This window comes from Castor canadensis, chromosome 1 (genome assembly GCF_047511655.1).
Source record: "Castor canadensis chromosome 1, mCasCan1.hap1v2, whole genome shotgun sequence".
NCBI classification, from domain to species: Eukaryota; Metazoa; Chordata; class Mammalia; order Rodentia; family Castoridae; genus Castor; species Castor canadensis.
The window spans coordinates 131,276,813-131,293,550 of NC_133386.1; the positions used below are offsets into that span (position 1 = coordinate 131,276,813).

Sequence of the window (16,738 nt, forward strand, 5' to 3'; positions counted from 1 at the left end):
GGCCTCCAGAAGGTCCCTATTTCAGGGTTGCAGTGAAACTTGCAACCCAGTGCTCACCCTTTCCTCCAGCACCGTGCCTGCTCAGCCAGCCCAACTCTGTAGCCCCTGTGGCCCTCCCTAGCCCGGGCACAATCGTGCCTTCGCAGACTATGGTGAGTGCACCCTGTGTGCCTCCCCAGCCCCACTCCAATCTCTCCTTCACCCAGAGCAAGGGTGGATTTTTAAAAGAGATGACCGCGTGGTCCTCTGCTGGAAACCCTCTAGCAGTGTCCCACAGCCTCAGGACAAATTCTACATCTTTCCCTGCACACGAGGTCCCTGAGCCTGGCCCCTGGCCCCTGGTTCCTGCTCCCTGCATCCCACAGCCAGGAAGCCCCCTGCATGTAACCTGTAGTTCAAAGCCACACCACCCCTGTGGTTTCAGGCCAGGAAAACACTGCTCTGTAGCCCATTCACCTGGGTTCCTTCTGGTCAGGAGGACTTTCTACTGGGTAGCACAGGCTCCTGTTTAAAAATACATCCTAAAAACAAGGCCTCTTTCCTCTGCAAAGTGGGCCCTCCCAGCAGGACAATAGCCAGAAAGACCACCTGGGGCACAGGACTCTGCAGTTCCTGCTCCGTGGCCCCTGGAGGTATGGTCACCTCCCCTTTCCAGATGGCAAGCAGGGAGACTGGCCAAGGTCCCCAGCAGGTAACAGAATGGCAGGTGCTCTAGTGCCAGCCTCTTCATCTGGGCTCCCTAAGCCCCAGGATTGCACCCATGGAGCCAGAAGCTAGGGAGTGGGAAGAGATCAGGAGACCTGGCCTCTGTCAGCAGTGAGACCCTAGACTCCTGGGCCTCAGTGCCTGTCAGCCCTCTGTGGTCTTGGCATTGCCCTGGGCCTGTGTCCCCTTCTCTGAGAGTCCAGGGCCACAGAGAGTTAATGCCTGTGGCCCAGCAGAGGCCTCTTGCTCAGGTCTCCAGTCATAAACCTGCCCCATGGAGCAAAGGAGGAGATAAGGACAATTCCCAAATCAAGGTCATGGCACACATGGTCCCCAGGTGCCCTAAGTCCTCTGGTAGAGATCAAAGGCCTCTGTGAAGCCAGAGAACTGTGGTGAGAATCAATTCTACCTCCAGTCCCCTCCTCCAGGAAGCCCCTAGACTCCTCCATCAATGACTGGCAGGCTGTGGAGACCAGGAGTGCAACCTGAGGTTACCCTGACAGGGTCACAGGGTGCCCATTTCCCCATGCAGGATCCTGCTGTGCCCATGGGCAGGCTGAGCCCAGACAAGGCCACAAACTGCCCTAAGGCCACTCACCAAGACTGGACCCTGGTCTCCCACCTCCAAGATGGGGCTCCAGGCTTTGATCAGCACCCTGAAGGCTTGGATTCCCCACTGTTCTGCCACCTGTTCCCCCATAGGTCCAAGAGCCCACCCAGCAAAGGGTTATTGGTGTTTTCTTGGGGCCCTCCCCATTGTGAGTGCCTGGGCTGGTGTGGAGCCATGGGGTACACTAGGGTTCTGGGAATAGTCCAGCAAGCTCTGCGGAAGAAACAGCCCAAGGCTGTGAGCCAGCCAGGGTAACCTGAGGGAATCCTAGGTGCGTGGCTGTGCTCGGGTAACTGGATCTTGAAATGACGAGTTGCCCAGGTTAGGGACAGCTACGGTTTCTGAGCAGGACAATGGCCCAGATGCTTCTTCAAAGCTTCACCCACCAAATCACACAGCCAGGGACACAGCAAGGTGAGGAAACCTCTTGAACTCCAGATATCCCCAGACCCACAGACACCAAGTCTCAGACCTAGGGACATCCAAGCAAGACCCTTCCCAGGGTCATAGTTTAGATTCCTAGCCAGAAGTCCCTGACATAAAGGCACCTGGACAGCTCATCTCAGTTCCTCCCTGTCCCACAGGGACTGTCCCTGTCCAGATAAGAGATCAGAACAGTGACTGATAGGAAATCCTAAGAGGACAGGTGTTGGCCTTTGTGACAGCCCATGAAGCTCAGTACTTTCTTCCATACCCTAGTCAGCTTGCTCAAGGACACAATCCAGGCTGATCTCTGCCACTGCCAGCTACTCTGTTCCCACTGAAAGAAACCCCCCTACTCCTGCACTCTGTTCTTGCCTCTTTCTTGCTTCGGGCACCACCCATCTCCTTCACAAGGAGCTATCCCATGCAGGATCACTAAACCACACACAACATACCTCGGAGTCACCCAAAGACATGGGTCTATGGATGGGGACACCCTGTCTTCCCCTGCCAAGAGGGGTCCTTGGCTCCTCCTGGCAGGAAAGTGGGCCTGGGTCAGGCCTCAGCCAGGTTTCTTAATTATCTGTCATACTTTGTAGGCCTGGGGGAGCGGCCATATGGAACCCCAGAACCCAGCTGTGGCCACTTGATCTCCAGGAAAAGGAGAAACAGAGAACTGCCAAGAACAAGGGTGCAGACACTAGGTGTCCCTCTGGGACCCAGTGAGGTCCCCTGCCCTGGGCTGGAGATCTAGTTCCACCCCTGGCTATGTCTACAGGTGCCCTGCGTCCTGCCCCCTTTGAGGACAGGTGAGACCTGAACAACAGAGACAGGGCGAGGTTTGTAGGTGCCGAGGGCTCCCCACAAAGCTCCTGCCAGGAACACCACTGCCTGGTATCGTCTTTCCATCTCTTCTTGAGACCTGAAGTCGCGTAGCAACCCCGAGTGGGGAGGGCTGCTGTGTAACCAGTGCTCCTTGCTGTCCATCCCTCAAGGACAACGTGCAGGCTCCCACAGATGACACGGTGCCTGGCCTGCCTCCAGCTTCTATTCACGTAGTGCCATCTCCACCAATACCCCACCCACCTCTAAGAGCCTGTTCACCACATGCCCAAGCTGGGAATGACACCCGCTCCTGCATGCCCCCCAGAGCCTGCTCCGTACTTCTCTCTGCACAACACCCCACCCCAAGAATGCCACCCACAGCAGCCTGCTCTGGTCTGGCTGGGTCCCCCAGCCGGCACTGCTCAGGGGGCTCCCTCCTGCCACACACCTGGGTTCCTTCACCTTGAGTTGCTTGTGGATGGGGGCTGGGCTGGAAGCACATGGTAACCAGTGCATATCTCTGGGACTGGCTAAACCTAGTGAGGCCTCAGTCTCCCTATCTGTAAAATGGGGCTATTGGACAGGAACAGTTCCCAGAGAGTAGACCAAAGACCCCTGGGAGTCAGGACATCTGCAAGGCCTTCCCTTTCCATCTACAGGTGTGGGGGGGGGGGCATGGAGAAGGGTGTAAGCAGAATGCTGGCCTAAGTCTTCCTATAGTCAACCAAACAGCAGAGCAGACCATGTAGGAAGCAGACACAAAACCCTGCTGTCTTCTATTAAGCTGGACACTACAGAGGCTGGATAGACTTATAAAGCAAGGCCATTCTTTACCACTCATTATTGAAACTTTGGTAAATAGCTAGCTTTCAAGAAGTATGCTATCCTGTAATGGATTTGCTGTGGTTATTTTTAATGATCGCTTTAAAATTTCTGTTTTAACTTCTAAGACAGTATATCAATCGATATGACCTACATAAATAAAATCCCCTTGGGGATCCTTAATAATTTTTATAAGCATAAAGGGCTCCCGTGACCAAAATGTGTGAGAACCCATCAAGAAAATCTCCAGGGCCCACGTTCTGCCCTTTTCTGAGCCCAGCCTCTTGGATCAGCACCATCCTAATGGGGGGAGACAGGCTTTGTCCTCCTAAATTCCACAGGGTGGAGAGGGCTGACAGGTCCTAACATGGAGGTTTGGGGTTCCTCCATCCCCTTCCTAAGGATACCTGCTCCTTAGTCAGGCTCCCCTGGCCCTGGGGCAGCCCCCACCCTGTGGCAAACACCACATGAACCTGTAGAGCAAAACTGTCCCCTGCCCCAACCACAGACCTCGTGAGCCACAGCCCAGGAGGGTGAGCCTCAGACGGACGTGTCCCAGGCCGGGGCAGCTGCAGAACTGGCACAGTGTCCGGAGGACCCTGGGCGCAGTGGCGGGCAGAGCGGTGCAGAGGGTACTCACGTAGATGAGGTGCTCCCGGTAGCGGATAAGCAGGTTGCGCAGGATGCCCGCCTCGTTGAGGTCCCCCAGGCGGATCATGTCCTCCACACCGTGGACCGAAGTGGGGTGCATAGGCTTGATGTGTGTGGCGTTTTGTGGGGAGATCCAGTGCTCCTGCAGGAGGCACAGTGCCTAGTGTCAGCTCATGCCCTGGATCCAGGCTGTGCACTGCACAAGAAGGGGTTAGGAAGTGGCGGGAGGCTGAGGTCTGTGCTGCTGAACTGGTGTCAAACACTGAGCTCTAACAGGTTTCAATCTTTCTGGAAAGACTCCAGTGGCTCCTCCTCATAGGGCTCTCTTCATAGACCTAAGAGGTGGGCATGACTGGGACTTTGGTCCAACCTGGGGGTTGTCATTAAGGGAATCAGCACCACCCCGCCAAGTCGCTTTGCATGAAATGGAAAGTGTCATAACTGGAGTGAGACTTGCCTTCAAGCCCAGACTCCAAACAAATACCTCAAAAGTAATTTTGGGATGTGACAAGAACCAACAGGTGTGTGTGATGGAGAGCTGTGGAGGGAGCTACCTTAAGTAGGGGGCGGGGGACCACCACTTCAAGCAGGTGGCATTGGAGCTGAGGCCTGAATGCAGAGAAAGACACCTCTGTAAGATGTTGGGGAGGGACCGCTAGTCTCAGAAACAGTAAAAAACAGCGCCTCTGAGGCTGGGTGGGTATGGCACGGGGGTGTTGCGGGGGACAGGGCAGTAGCCATGGCTACGGGAAGGGGACCCATCCAGCTATGCTTCACAGGTTGCTGATGATGCACGTGAGGTCAAGAACGCGCAGTATCTGGGAGCAGAGGCAGAAACTGGTGCAGGTGGCCTTCCCAACTTTCCTACTCTCCCCGGCAACGTTCTCTGTGGCCACAAGGTGGCAGGCAGGCACATCTGGGTGGTGCATTGATGGGGCTTGCAAAGCCCTAGCTTCTTAGAGAAAGGGACCTCTGGGAGTTGCCCTCCCCTAGGGTCTCCAGCACCTTCTCCTCACATTTCCAGACCCCTGTGCTCAGGCCATAGCCCAAGTGGCACCTCACGGCCCTCCCATTCCCAAATATCAGAGCTTTGGAACTTGGAACCAGTAGGTGCCTGACTTCTGGGGGGAAAGGAGACCCCTCTGCCACCTCTCAACTCCAGCCCCCAGACTTGATTGACACATACTCCCACACCTGGCATCACCAGCTCCAACAGCCAGACACTAGCAGGAATGTACATCAGTCCTCACCACAGTCCTTAGTCCATCTGGTCACCCAGTCCTGCCCATCCAACCTGGCTGCAGAGCACTGGTGGTCACACTCTGATTCAGACCCCCATCTTTCCCCTATGCAGCTCCTGCTTCTTGGAGAAGGGTGGTGGCCCACCTGAGGCACTCAGAGTGACCTGGGTAGGGCAGCCAGACCTGGGATTCTAACTTCTCTGGCACCTGGCAGAAACACCGAATGTAGGTCAGGCCCGCCCTGAGGCGTGCTGTGATGGGCCCAGCAGTGAGGTCAAGGAACCTGTATGGACTTTCCAGGCCTGTGTGGAACATTCCCCTCTCCCAGGTACCCCATTTCTTGATAAAAGCCAATCCATTTGGAAAGTTCCCTCTGCCTGTCTCCACTCCCAGATTTGCTCCCAGGTCCCCAAGGAACAACTGGGCAGGCTATCTGCCCTCCCCACCAGTCCCAATTCTGGCTCCACAACTTCTCCCGCTGCACAGTTCAGCACAGCGATGAGCAGCAGCTCAGCCTCTGCAGGCCCTGGATCCCTGTCACGCCATGTTAGTTTCCTGAATCTCCAGGACCTCACCTACACGGTGGGAACAAGACAATGGTGCCTTCTTTCTGGGGCGTACTGGGAAAATTCCTGGACACGATAAGCCACCCTTTGTGGCTCACCTGCTCCTTCCAAGTCTACACAGCACTGGGTCCTAAGGAGTGCTCAGCCAGGGCTGGGGGGACGTATTCGTTCTCTGAAGGGGTCAGTGTTGTCACGTGTTCCTCCTAATAGAGAATCACAGACCCTGTTTACAGTGACAAGTCAGACTCAAGACTGGTGGAGTTCAGAGGCAGAGGGGAGCCACTCCCCCTCCTGTGGGGGAGGCTGAGCTAAGGGTGGCACCCGCAGGTCAAGGTCCACAGCCCTACAGCAAGGGCCAAAGTTTAGCCAAGGGAGGGAGAGGAGGAAAGGGAAAGGGAAAAGTGGAGGAATAGTGTGGACATTCGGGGATCCTGGGATGGATCTTGAACAGGTGCTCCATGAAGGAAGGGAACTGGCTTGCGAAAGGGGAACACTGAGGTTCCAGCCCTCACTGGCTCCTTTCACGCAGGCCTTTCCTGGGGGTCTTCCCTGAAAAAATCTTCTGTTGAGCTCTAGGCAACCTGATGTGACTTGCCTGGCCCCACTCTCAAGTTGCTGGGAGTCTGTGGGAAGAAGAGAGGGGCATGGGATGATGGACTGGAGTGGGAGGAAGGGGAAGAGAAGGAGACAGACAAAGGGGCCAGAAGCCCTGGGGCTCCATGCCACTGAGGCAAACTACAGCCTCCCCAACCCGCCCCCTGCCCCTCCCCCTCCTGCAGCCCCCACTCTTTGGGCCTTGGGAGGTAGGGTGGGAGGGGACCTTTGGGATCCAGTGACACAGTTACGGGACACCATCTGACATGCAACATGACACAGGTGAAACTCAAGCCTGCAGGCAGAGTCCCCAGTGCCCGTCCTCAGGGTTCCAGGGGGTTCATGAGCCCAGCCCAGCCCCGAGATCTGCTCTGACTGCAACCTCACAGTACCTTCCTAGCGTGTTCTGGAGCTGAACATCACAGGCCCTCCAGTTCTCACATCCAGGGGACAGTAGCATGGCTAATGGAGCCTGAGTCCCACAGTTGCCATTGAGATGTTGAAGGGGAAACTCATGTCCAGAGACCCTGGGTTCTTCCCCCAGCACCACCACTGACTATCCACATGGCCCCTTTCTGTGCCTCAGTTTACCTGTGCAGTAACAGGTATGGCCTACCCTGCCTTTCACTGATGCTATGAGTATCCAAAGACAGCACTTGGGTCACTGGCTGTGCCAGGGGAGGCTGTTGAGGGCCCTGCCCACTCCATGGCTAGTGCTTGGCCTCCCTCTCTGTTCTTGTGCTCTCCTCACCTCGCCCCAGCAGGGCTTTCTGTTCTATGTCACCACACTATCTTGTTCCTGCCTGCCCTCACACTAAGAGGCTGAGACAGGGACTCAAGTTTACCTCTGTCCCCAGTGCCAGGTACAGCACCGGACACAATCCAAATGATGGTAAGTTGACTCTCCCTGGGTCTTTCACATCCCTGCTAAGCTGCAACCCTGCTGGGGAACGACTGTGTCCCCCATGCCACACTCCCACTTGCACACGCTTACATACCCTCTCTCTGGGCCTTCATAAGGACCCCCCCGCCCTCTCTGGGGCAGCTCTTGACTTCACACCTTTCCTTCCCACAAAGGCCCACTGTCACTACCTATAGAACTACTTATACTCCCTGTGTCCCTTTCCTTCTGTGCCACAAGAGAGAAAGATTATCTGTTAGATGGACCTCCCCGCCATGGCAGTGTCAGGGTGACAATGAATTCATATCATGGGGCAAGACTCCAGATGTTTTCAAAGCGAGTAACTTTTCGTGTGGTCTCACATTGGCCAACAGCCCTTAAGGGAGTTCTAGCTACCCCCATCCTACAGAAGGAAAAAGTGAGGCGGGAAGGAACAGAGCCTGGGTAAAAGCTACACAGGTAAGAAGTGGGTGAACGGGACCGGACTCTGCCTCTAATCCCTGCAGGACAGTGAGGGTGCTGGGGACGTACAGCAGGCCATAGGCAAGGGAGGCTCCCCGCGCTGGAGGGTGGAGAAGGCTTCATGGAGGAAGAGGTGCTTGAGGGGAGGAGCAGTCACAAGCACCGCCTGTCCCCCCAGAGACAGGCCACTTCCCAGCACCTGCCTCAGGCACTGTCACCTGTGGCCCTCCCAAAGTGAGGCAGGAGGAGGGAGGGGCTACTCACATTGCCTTCATCGTCCACCACCTGGATCTGCCCAGAGTCGCACAGCTTCACCACAGCCCCGATGGGCACATCAAACTCCTGTCCCGACCTCAGGTCCATCCACACATAGTCCCCCTGTGTGGGAGAGAGGCCAGGCCAGCTAAGCAGGGAAGGGGCCCGGGCACCCTTCCTCTACCCAGCCCTGCCACCACTGGAGTTCTTGTTTGGTCAGAGCCACATACTCTCTGCCCTAGGAGGAGACAGGGGGCCCAGACTGTGCTGAGCACTGCAGGCTCCCTCTCTCCAGGGTTAACCCTCACCTCCCAGGAATGGGTTCCTCTGGGACACTGTACCATGCTGGGCCTGGGATAAGAGAAGCCACACTGTCTCCTGGCTTGTGTGCAGAGATCTGGTCAGCAGGGAGGGGATCACTTTTGTGACATCCCCTTCCCCCGGCCCCAGCATCTGGCCAGGCCTCACAGAAACTAACTCTGGAACTCAGAGGCACAGAAATGTGCTACAACAAGCACATTCAGTGCTGACACAATTGTCAGGCATAGATTGAGTCCCTACTGTGTGCAAGGTACTGATGGGTCTAGATGCTGGGGATGGAGCAGTGACTGTGAGGTCTATAGTTTAGTTGAAAGAGACAGAAAATAAGAAACAAGCAAATACGTTGACAGGGTCCCTTTGGGTACTGGTGAGGGCTACAGAGGGAATGAATATACCAGTGATGGAAAATGACAGGAAGTCAACTTTGGACTCAGCAGCCAAAGCAGCTACTCTGAGGAGGAAATCCCTGAACTGAGCTGGCCAAGAAAAGGGCAGGGAAAGGTCAGAAGGAGTGCCATACGCAAAGGCCCTGAGACAGGAGGGAATAGGAATGAGGCAGTGTGGCAGGACCTGATAAGAAAGGGCAAGGCCACAGGGGTTGGCAGGGTTCAAGACACAGAGGTCCTTATTGGTCTTGGGGTAGGAGACTGGATTTTATTCTAATCTGAATAAAAAGTATTCATTTTGGGGGAGAGTCTCACACTCCAGGAGTGTGAGAACCTCAGACATCTAAATGGAAATACAACTCCCTATCAAGCAGCAGTGAGAAATGTAGCAGTTGGAAATGATGTGGAACAACACTCACCAGAAAAATACTGCCACAAGAGAGATAAAAAATTAACTAAGTACTTCACCGTACAATTTAAAAGATTCACTGAGGCCATTGTCTCTATAAGGCAAATTCAGCAGTATGGGAACCTAGAAAAGATGTTGTTATTCAACAGAAAAAAGGAAAACATGAGCTGATATACACCAACAAAAAATAAACAAGTAAGTTTGAAGGCGGCAAAAGAGCAGCATAAATTATCTGGAAAGACTCTAAGACACAGAATAAGACTAGGAAATGTGAGCATCGTTAACAGTCAGGAAAGGGGTTTTTAACTAGAGAGAAAATGAGAAACCTAGAAAAAGAAAATGCAATGTTCACATAATTGGAATCCCTCAAAAAAAAAAACACAAACAATGTAACAAAGCAAATAGTTGACATAATTCATGAACACTTTTACAAGAAGTGAAATATGCTATGGGGGTGGGGAGAGTTAATCTAGAATGATTAAAACCAAAACCAGATCATAGTGAAGATTCCAGACTTTAAAAAAGGAAAACAATTCTGGATAAAGAAATCAGATTTCTTTAAAGATTCGGGTTTGTCTGCCATTAGATAAACACAACACTCCAATATACTTAAGGAAAAGTTCTATCTATTCTTCTTGTAGAAAAGCTGTGATTATTTTTAATCGCAAGAAACTAAGGAATACTGGTAGCAACAGGTCCTTCTTGAGAAAGCTACTAAAGGATAAACTTCAGTCAGCAGAAGATGATTAGGAAAGCCACAGGGAAGAATTTAGTGGTGAGCCTTGGAGGGGTTCATTGTAAAGTAAGACTAAAACTAATGTGTGGATGAGGGTCCCACAGCAGAAGTAAATGTTACATGCCATGACCTCTCAGGAACAATGTGAAAACACACCTTATGCAAAGAAGGGTAAGACAGGGGCAAGCAGAGTAAATCTGCCAGTTGTATCATTTATAAGAATGGAAGATAATTACAGTCATTTACAGCTGAGAGATCAAGCGGTAAAAGTATAAACATACATTCTTTACTAAGACACACACTAAGACAAATGGGTATTATTGACCAAGACTGGCTAATAGAAGAAAAGGAAGAAAATACAATACCTTTATTATTATTTCATTGAAGGAACAAATATATACTATGTAAAGACAGAAGACTAAAGGTATTAGATGAAATTATTAAAAGTAACCATCCGAATAAAAAAAGTTTCCAAGTTAAAAAATTTTCAAAGAAAACAGACCACCTGAATTTGACTTTATGTAAAGACTTGAACTATCAATATACACTTTTAAAAAATGAAGGACAGGAAGGTAAAATCACCCCTGTATGTGGGGCGATTCCAGTGGGGGAGGGCAGAAGGAAAGGGTGAATGAGGGCAAATACGGTGGATGTGTTTTGTATTCATGTATGAAAATAGAAGAGTGAAACCTGTTGAGATTGTTCTAAGAGGGGGAGGGAGGATGAAGGAGGATGGAAAACTGAATGTAATTAAGATACACTACAATCACATATATAAATGTTACAATGTATCCCTCCTATACAACTACTATATGCTAATAAAAAATTTAAAAAGAAATGTAACAGTCGGTAAAACTGATTCACATGAGCCCATGGAAATGTCTCTGAATCAAGACAGGAGACCAGGTCCTAGACTCTGCTCACTGACCCCTGAGCCTCAGTTTCCCCATTCCTCAGCGAGGGAAGAACTCAGTGAGCCCCAGGCCAACTCATGACTGTCTCATGGTGACACTTATGCGGAGGGTTCTGCCACCTTATCTCCTTAAAGAGGTTGAAAATATGTGTCCACAGTCACACAGCCAGTACTAAAGCCCAGGCCTGAGAAATTCCAAACCCAGTCAGTCCTCTTTCCCAACATTCCCTGGGCCTAGCCCTGAGCAAAACAGGAAGCTCCGAGAGGGTCCCTGGCCTTAGGTGTATCATGGGCCCCAAAGGCAAGCTGGAAACCTGGACTGAGGGGTCTCCCTGGAGTCACCTGTGTCCCACCGCCCACCATAGGGCCTGGTCTTCCAAAAACATTTTTCCCACTGAAAGAACATAGAATAACCAAAATAAAATACCTCAAGTGAGCAGTTAATGGAGGCTCAGAGTTGATGCTCAGGACCACACAGCAAGAGAAGTCACTAGACTCTTCTAACCTCAGGCTGTCACCAGGAGGGCAGTGACACCTATTTCTACACCAATGGCAACTGAGAGGTTTCAGAGAGAATTCTGAGGCTAGATGACCTCTGTTGGGGACATTCCCGTGGGCAAGACCTTGCATCAGGAGGTAGCCAGAAGTGAGGGCCCTCACTCTACAGGTGAGGAAACTGAGGCCCAAAGAAAAAAAGAAATTTGGCACAGTTACTCATCAAACTGGTGACTGAAAAGCCTTCAGCAGGAGGGCACAGGCAGAGCCCAAAATGGAGTAGGTCATAGTCACTGGGTGGGGGTGGGGGGGAAGGGAGAAGGAAACCATGAAAGAAAAAGCTTTATTGAGGGAGGATGACGGTGGCAAGGAAGGGGGACCTGGCTCCAGGTCTAACCCCATCAGGCCTCCCATCCCTGTGGCCAGTCCCCAGGCCACCAAAAGTGCATCGGGCCCCACAGCCTGGTGACAACCTTACACACTACCCTGAGTTCCCTTCTAGGGACCTCACCTTGAACTGATGATCTCACTGGTGACATGGCACATGCCTCAGTGTGGCTGTGTTACTTGGGCCAAATTCCAGCTTTTTGGATGCCAAATGAGGCGTTGGCATAGAGGTCTCTTGAGCTGGCTCTCAGCCCAAGGGGTGACTTCCTAGAATGGGTCTACCTAAATATTCTGAAGGCTTCTCTAAAACCTTCTCTCAGGAAGGCCAGCACACAACCATGGTGAATGTGCAATCAAGAGATCCGGATTCTAGTCTAGGTTCTACTGTGTGACTTTAGGCAAGTCACTCAGTCTCTCTGGGCCTCACTCTTTAGCAGTCTTCAAAAGGAAAGAGTCAACATGCAGAAAAGAGAGAGACAGGTACACACAAGCTGTTTTGCTGTCCCTCTTTCTTCAGGGACCAAGTGGGTCTCAGGTCAACACAAATTCCTCACAGGGCCTTAGCACCTCTGCCTCTTCCTTCCTCTGGAGGCCTGGGGCTCAGTCCTGGGTTGTAGGATGACAAGGAGCCTGTTTCAGGACATCCCCATCATTTCCCTTATCTTCATGTCTACTGTGCCCCATGGTTTTATCAGTACTACTTTGAAGGCTGTGGAGCTCAGATCAATGTCCAGTTGCTCACTGTTGGTGAAAGAGGGACCCTGGAGGTTGGCGGTCAGCCAGTCACCAAATGCTGGCTTGAGCACCTGCTGGCGACGCTCCCTGCTCTGGACACCAGCAAAAGCTGGGGATTCTCTCCTTAGACCGAGCCCACCCCAGCCTACTACTTCTCGCCATGCGAAATCTCCTAGCCAGGGAGGAAGGGCTGGGGTCAAGTTCACAGCCAGCGGTCAGGGATCCCAGGGTTGTGGTCCCACGCATCCTCAGCTCCTGCCGCCCACCCAGCTTCTGACAGGCAGGGAAACCGAGGCCCAGGAGATCAGGGATGCGCCACCCCTCTCCGGGTCTCACCGGCATGACCGCGTAGGTCTTGAAGGTCTGGTTCAGGCTGCGCACCAGCGCCCACTTTCCGGGCTGCGGGGCGCGCGCGTGGCGGGGGTCAGCGGGGTTGCCGGGGCACTCCATGGCGGGGGATTCCATGGCCAGAGGGTCGTGGCTGCGGCTCCTTAATTCACCTAATCCGGTGCACTGGCCGCCCGGGGAACCCTAAACCCGGCCATCTGCTGCCGGCGCATGGCAACCGCGGCTTAGGTGACGCCTGGCGCCCGCACAGCCCCACCCCTCCCACCTCGGCAGGACCCCGACGCCGCCACCTCCTCCGATCAGATCAGATCCGGGGAGCTTCCCTGGGGCTGCAGCGAGCGGCAGCCAGAGCCCAGCTTTGTGAACCTCGCCCTGGGCCCGATTTGGGGAAAATCAGTATATTTTCTGCAGACAGAGATGCTATGGAAAAGAAACGATGAACTTTGAGAGTTTTAGTACTGGGAGGAAGGCGCGTCTCTTGCTGCCGGCCCCTCCCGCTAGTGATCAAAATAAAAAATCACCCTTGGCTCAACTGTAGTGGGAAGGGCACTGGAGAGCCGGTCTAGTACTCCTGACCTGGACCCTGGGTCAGCTGTGGGTGACAGTTAGCCCCAGAAAGTCTCTGAGAACCAGTGGGGGAGTCCCTGGATGTAATGGCGGCTGTGGGCCAAGCAGGGCGCCTGTATCCTGGAGTTCACACAGAACTGGGCACCTGGCTCCTGTCCATGCTCCGGTGTGAGCCAGAGAGGCCACTGCCCCATCCAGAGGGCCCTGTAACTCCCCTCCTACCCTCCTCTGGCTTGCCCTGCTTCTCTGTCTTCTTCCTCTCTTTCTTCTTTACCTCTCTTCTCTCTTCAAGGACTCCCTGCTCCCCTTCTAACCCTCTGCATGGTCTGCAATCCTGGAAGCCCAGCTGCTCTCCCAAACAGCAGAGGGGAGCAGAGTGGGGGGGGGGCAGGTACCAAGAAGGTGACATGATGCTGTAAAGAGCTCAGAGCAGCCAGCTGGCCCAGGGCCTCCTTCTACCTCTATTCCAGCCCCAGGGACTCAGTGTTGTGTCTGTCACCCAGCACTAAACTAACTGACCACAGCAGTTTCTTGGGGGACCTGTCAGGAAGGGTCTTGGGCACCTCTCCATGTCCCCCTGCCAGTGGGAGTCCATGGAACACAGAGGGTGGATATACGGGCATTCTCCCCATCTGTCCATAAAAACTGGCCATCGCCAGGCAGAGGCTTAGACAAAAGCACAGAGACAAAGGAGATCTGGGTTCAAACTCCCAGCTGCTGGGTTGGACGGAGCCAGACACAGATAAGGACATACCACCAGATAAGGGATGAACAGGCGCCTAGAGGCAGGATGGCTTGGCCACTGAGTCTTGGACTCTGGAGCCAGATGGCTTAGGTTTAATCCTGACATGGCCACTCACAAGCTGTGCTCCTTGAGCTAGTCCTCCTGGGTGCCTTTGTTTCCTTATCTGTTGGTGACAGAGTAACAGCAGTGCATAGGGTGCTCGTGGGATAACAGATGGAGATGTGTAGCACACTTCTACTGGTGTGTAGAGAACAAATGCCGTGTATCTGTTAGTCGTTATTAACGGGGTGGCAGGGTAGGAGAGACAGCTGGGTGTCATGCTCTCTTAGGCAAACATGAGGAGAGGGACATTTCCAGCAGAGGGAAGAGCCCAGAGAGTCAGAGAGGAGAGGGGAGAGAGCATCAAGTGGGTCTGGTGTCTGGAGAGACACTGGATGGCGCTGAGAGTCTGTGGCCCTGCCTGCACCCTAATCGCCTAAGCAGGAGGAACAGGGCCCCTCTGAAGTGGCAAAGAAAGAGGTGACTACAATTATCAGCCAAGTTTTCTTCACAAACCAAGAGGGCTGGAAGGCACGAGAGAGACATGCTTAAAATATAGGGGGGAAAAAAAAGACCTGTCCACCAAGAATTCTACATCTGGCATAGCTGACTTTCAAAAATATAGGAGAAACCAGGCACCAGTGGCTCACGCCTGTAATCCTAGCTATTCAGGAGGCAGAGAGCAGGAGGATCATGGTTCGAAGACAGCTGGGGCCTGAAATAGTTCAAGACCCTATTTTGAAAAATCCCATCATGAAAAAGGGCTGGAGTGGCTCAAGGTGTAGACCCTGAGGTTAAACTCCAGTACCACTAAAATAAATAAATAAATAAATAAGAATGTGGGAAAATGGAACACGTTTGTATTGCTGGTGGGAATTTACAGCCACTTCAGGAAACATTAGGGTGATTCTTCAAACAATTAAAAAAAGAATTACTATATAACTCAGCAATTCGACTTCTGGGCATATACTCAAAAGAATTGAGAGCAGTCTCAAAGAGATATTCATACTCCCACATTCACAGCCACACTGTTCACCAGAGCCAAAACACGGAAGCAGTGAAGGTGTCAGTAAATGGATGGCTGGGGAAACAAAATGGGGCACTTAATGTTCAATGGATTTTTTTTTTCTGCAGTACTGGATTTGAACTCAGAGCCTTACACTTGCTAGGCAGGTACTCTATCACCTGAACCACTCTGCCAGCATAGCTCTCTTTCGAATAAGGCCTCATGTTTATGCCCGGACCAGCCTGGACCATGAAACCATGATCCTCCTGTTTACACTTCCCATGCAACTGGATGACAGGCATGTGGCCATATATATATATATATATATATATAGGAATGGGGTCTCAGGAACTTGTTGCCAGGGCTGGCCTCGAAGCGAACCTGTTGATCTTCTTGATCTCAGCCTTCTGAGGAGCTAAAATTACAGGCATAAGCCACCTCGACTGCCTATTCAGTAGAATATTATTCAGCCTTCCAAAAGAAGTAAATTCTGTCAGATGCTTCAACATAGGTGACCCGTGAGGACACCATGCTAAGTGAAATAAACTGCTACAAAAAGACAAATGTTGTATGATTCTGCCTCTATGAGGAACCTAGAGGCCACAGCCACAGGGACAGAAAGTAGAATGGAGGTTGCCAGGGACTGAGAGGAGGGAGCATGAAGGGTTAGTGTTTACTGGGCAGAGTTTCAATTTTACAAGACAGAAAAAGTTATAGACAGTGGAGAAGGCTATCCTAACATTATGAATGTATTTAGCACCTCACTAAAAATGGCCTGGACAGGGCTGCGGCATGGCTCAAGTGGTAGAGCACTTGCCTGGCAAATTCGAGGTCCTGAGTTCAACCCCCAGTACCACCAAAAAATAATAGTACAATAAACCAAGTGGTTGAGATAGTAATTTTTGTTATATGTATTTTACAATGAAAAATTGGAGGAAAAATTAAAGGACACTAGGCAAAGCTATGCAAAGAAAAAAGAGCACTGATGAAAGTTATGGTATAAGTAGAGATAAAAGCCAGTATTAGCCAGGTGTGGTGGCACACACTGTAATCCCAGCATTTGGGAGGCTGAGGCAGGAGGACTGAGAGTTTGAGGCCAACCTGGGCTACATAAAAGACTGTCTCAATAAAAATCACCATTATTATTGTACTTTTGGTTTGTAATTCCTCGTTTTCTTCCTTTGTGACTTAAAATACAAAAGATTTAAAAGACAAAAGCATAAAATGGTTCTGTGTTCACACACCATGTATAAAGGTGTGGTTTGTGACAAGAGAAAGATGGAAAGATGGAGCTAGACAGAGCAAGATTTTTATATACTACTGAAGCTAATTTGGTCTTCAACTATATTATAAATTTAAGATGTTAATTGTAAACCTAAGAATAATCATTAAGGAAAAAACTTTCTAAAAGCCTTTTAAAAACATGTAAAGTAAATGAAAAAACTTCCATAGAAGAAATGAGAAGGGAATCAAAATGGTATATTAGATAAAAAACCAATTAAACACAAAAGGCAATAGTGGAGGAATTGAGAGGGGAGATAGACACAGAAAACAAATAGCAAAACTACAGAAGTCCTTCCTTAGAGTAGCTGCTTT

General features: G+C 51.5%; 1 protein-coding gene across 3 annotated transcripts in view; it reads right to left on the minus strand.

Moving 5' to 3' along the window:
- The window catches only part of Myo7a (myosin VIIA), a 72,720-nt gene that overhangs the window by 50,872 nt on the left and 5,110 nt on the right, over nucleotides 1–16,738 (minus strand). For all 3 annotated transcript variants that reach the window (XR_012450686.1, XM_074082472.1, XM_074082480.1), the window contains 2 exons: nucleotides 8,065–8,178; nucleotides 4,026–4,178 (listed from right to left, as the gene is read on the minus strand). Coding sequence is in view for 2 of the 3 variants with exons in the window: in XM_074082472.1 (XP_073938573.1) it covers nucleotides 4,026–4,178; nucleotides 8,065–8,178 (267 nt within the window). In the remaining variant the exon portion in view is untranslated. The remainder of the gene's footprint in view (nucleotides 1–4,025; nucleotides 4,179–8,064; nucleotides 8,179–16,738) is intronic.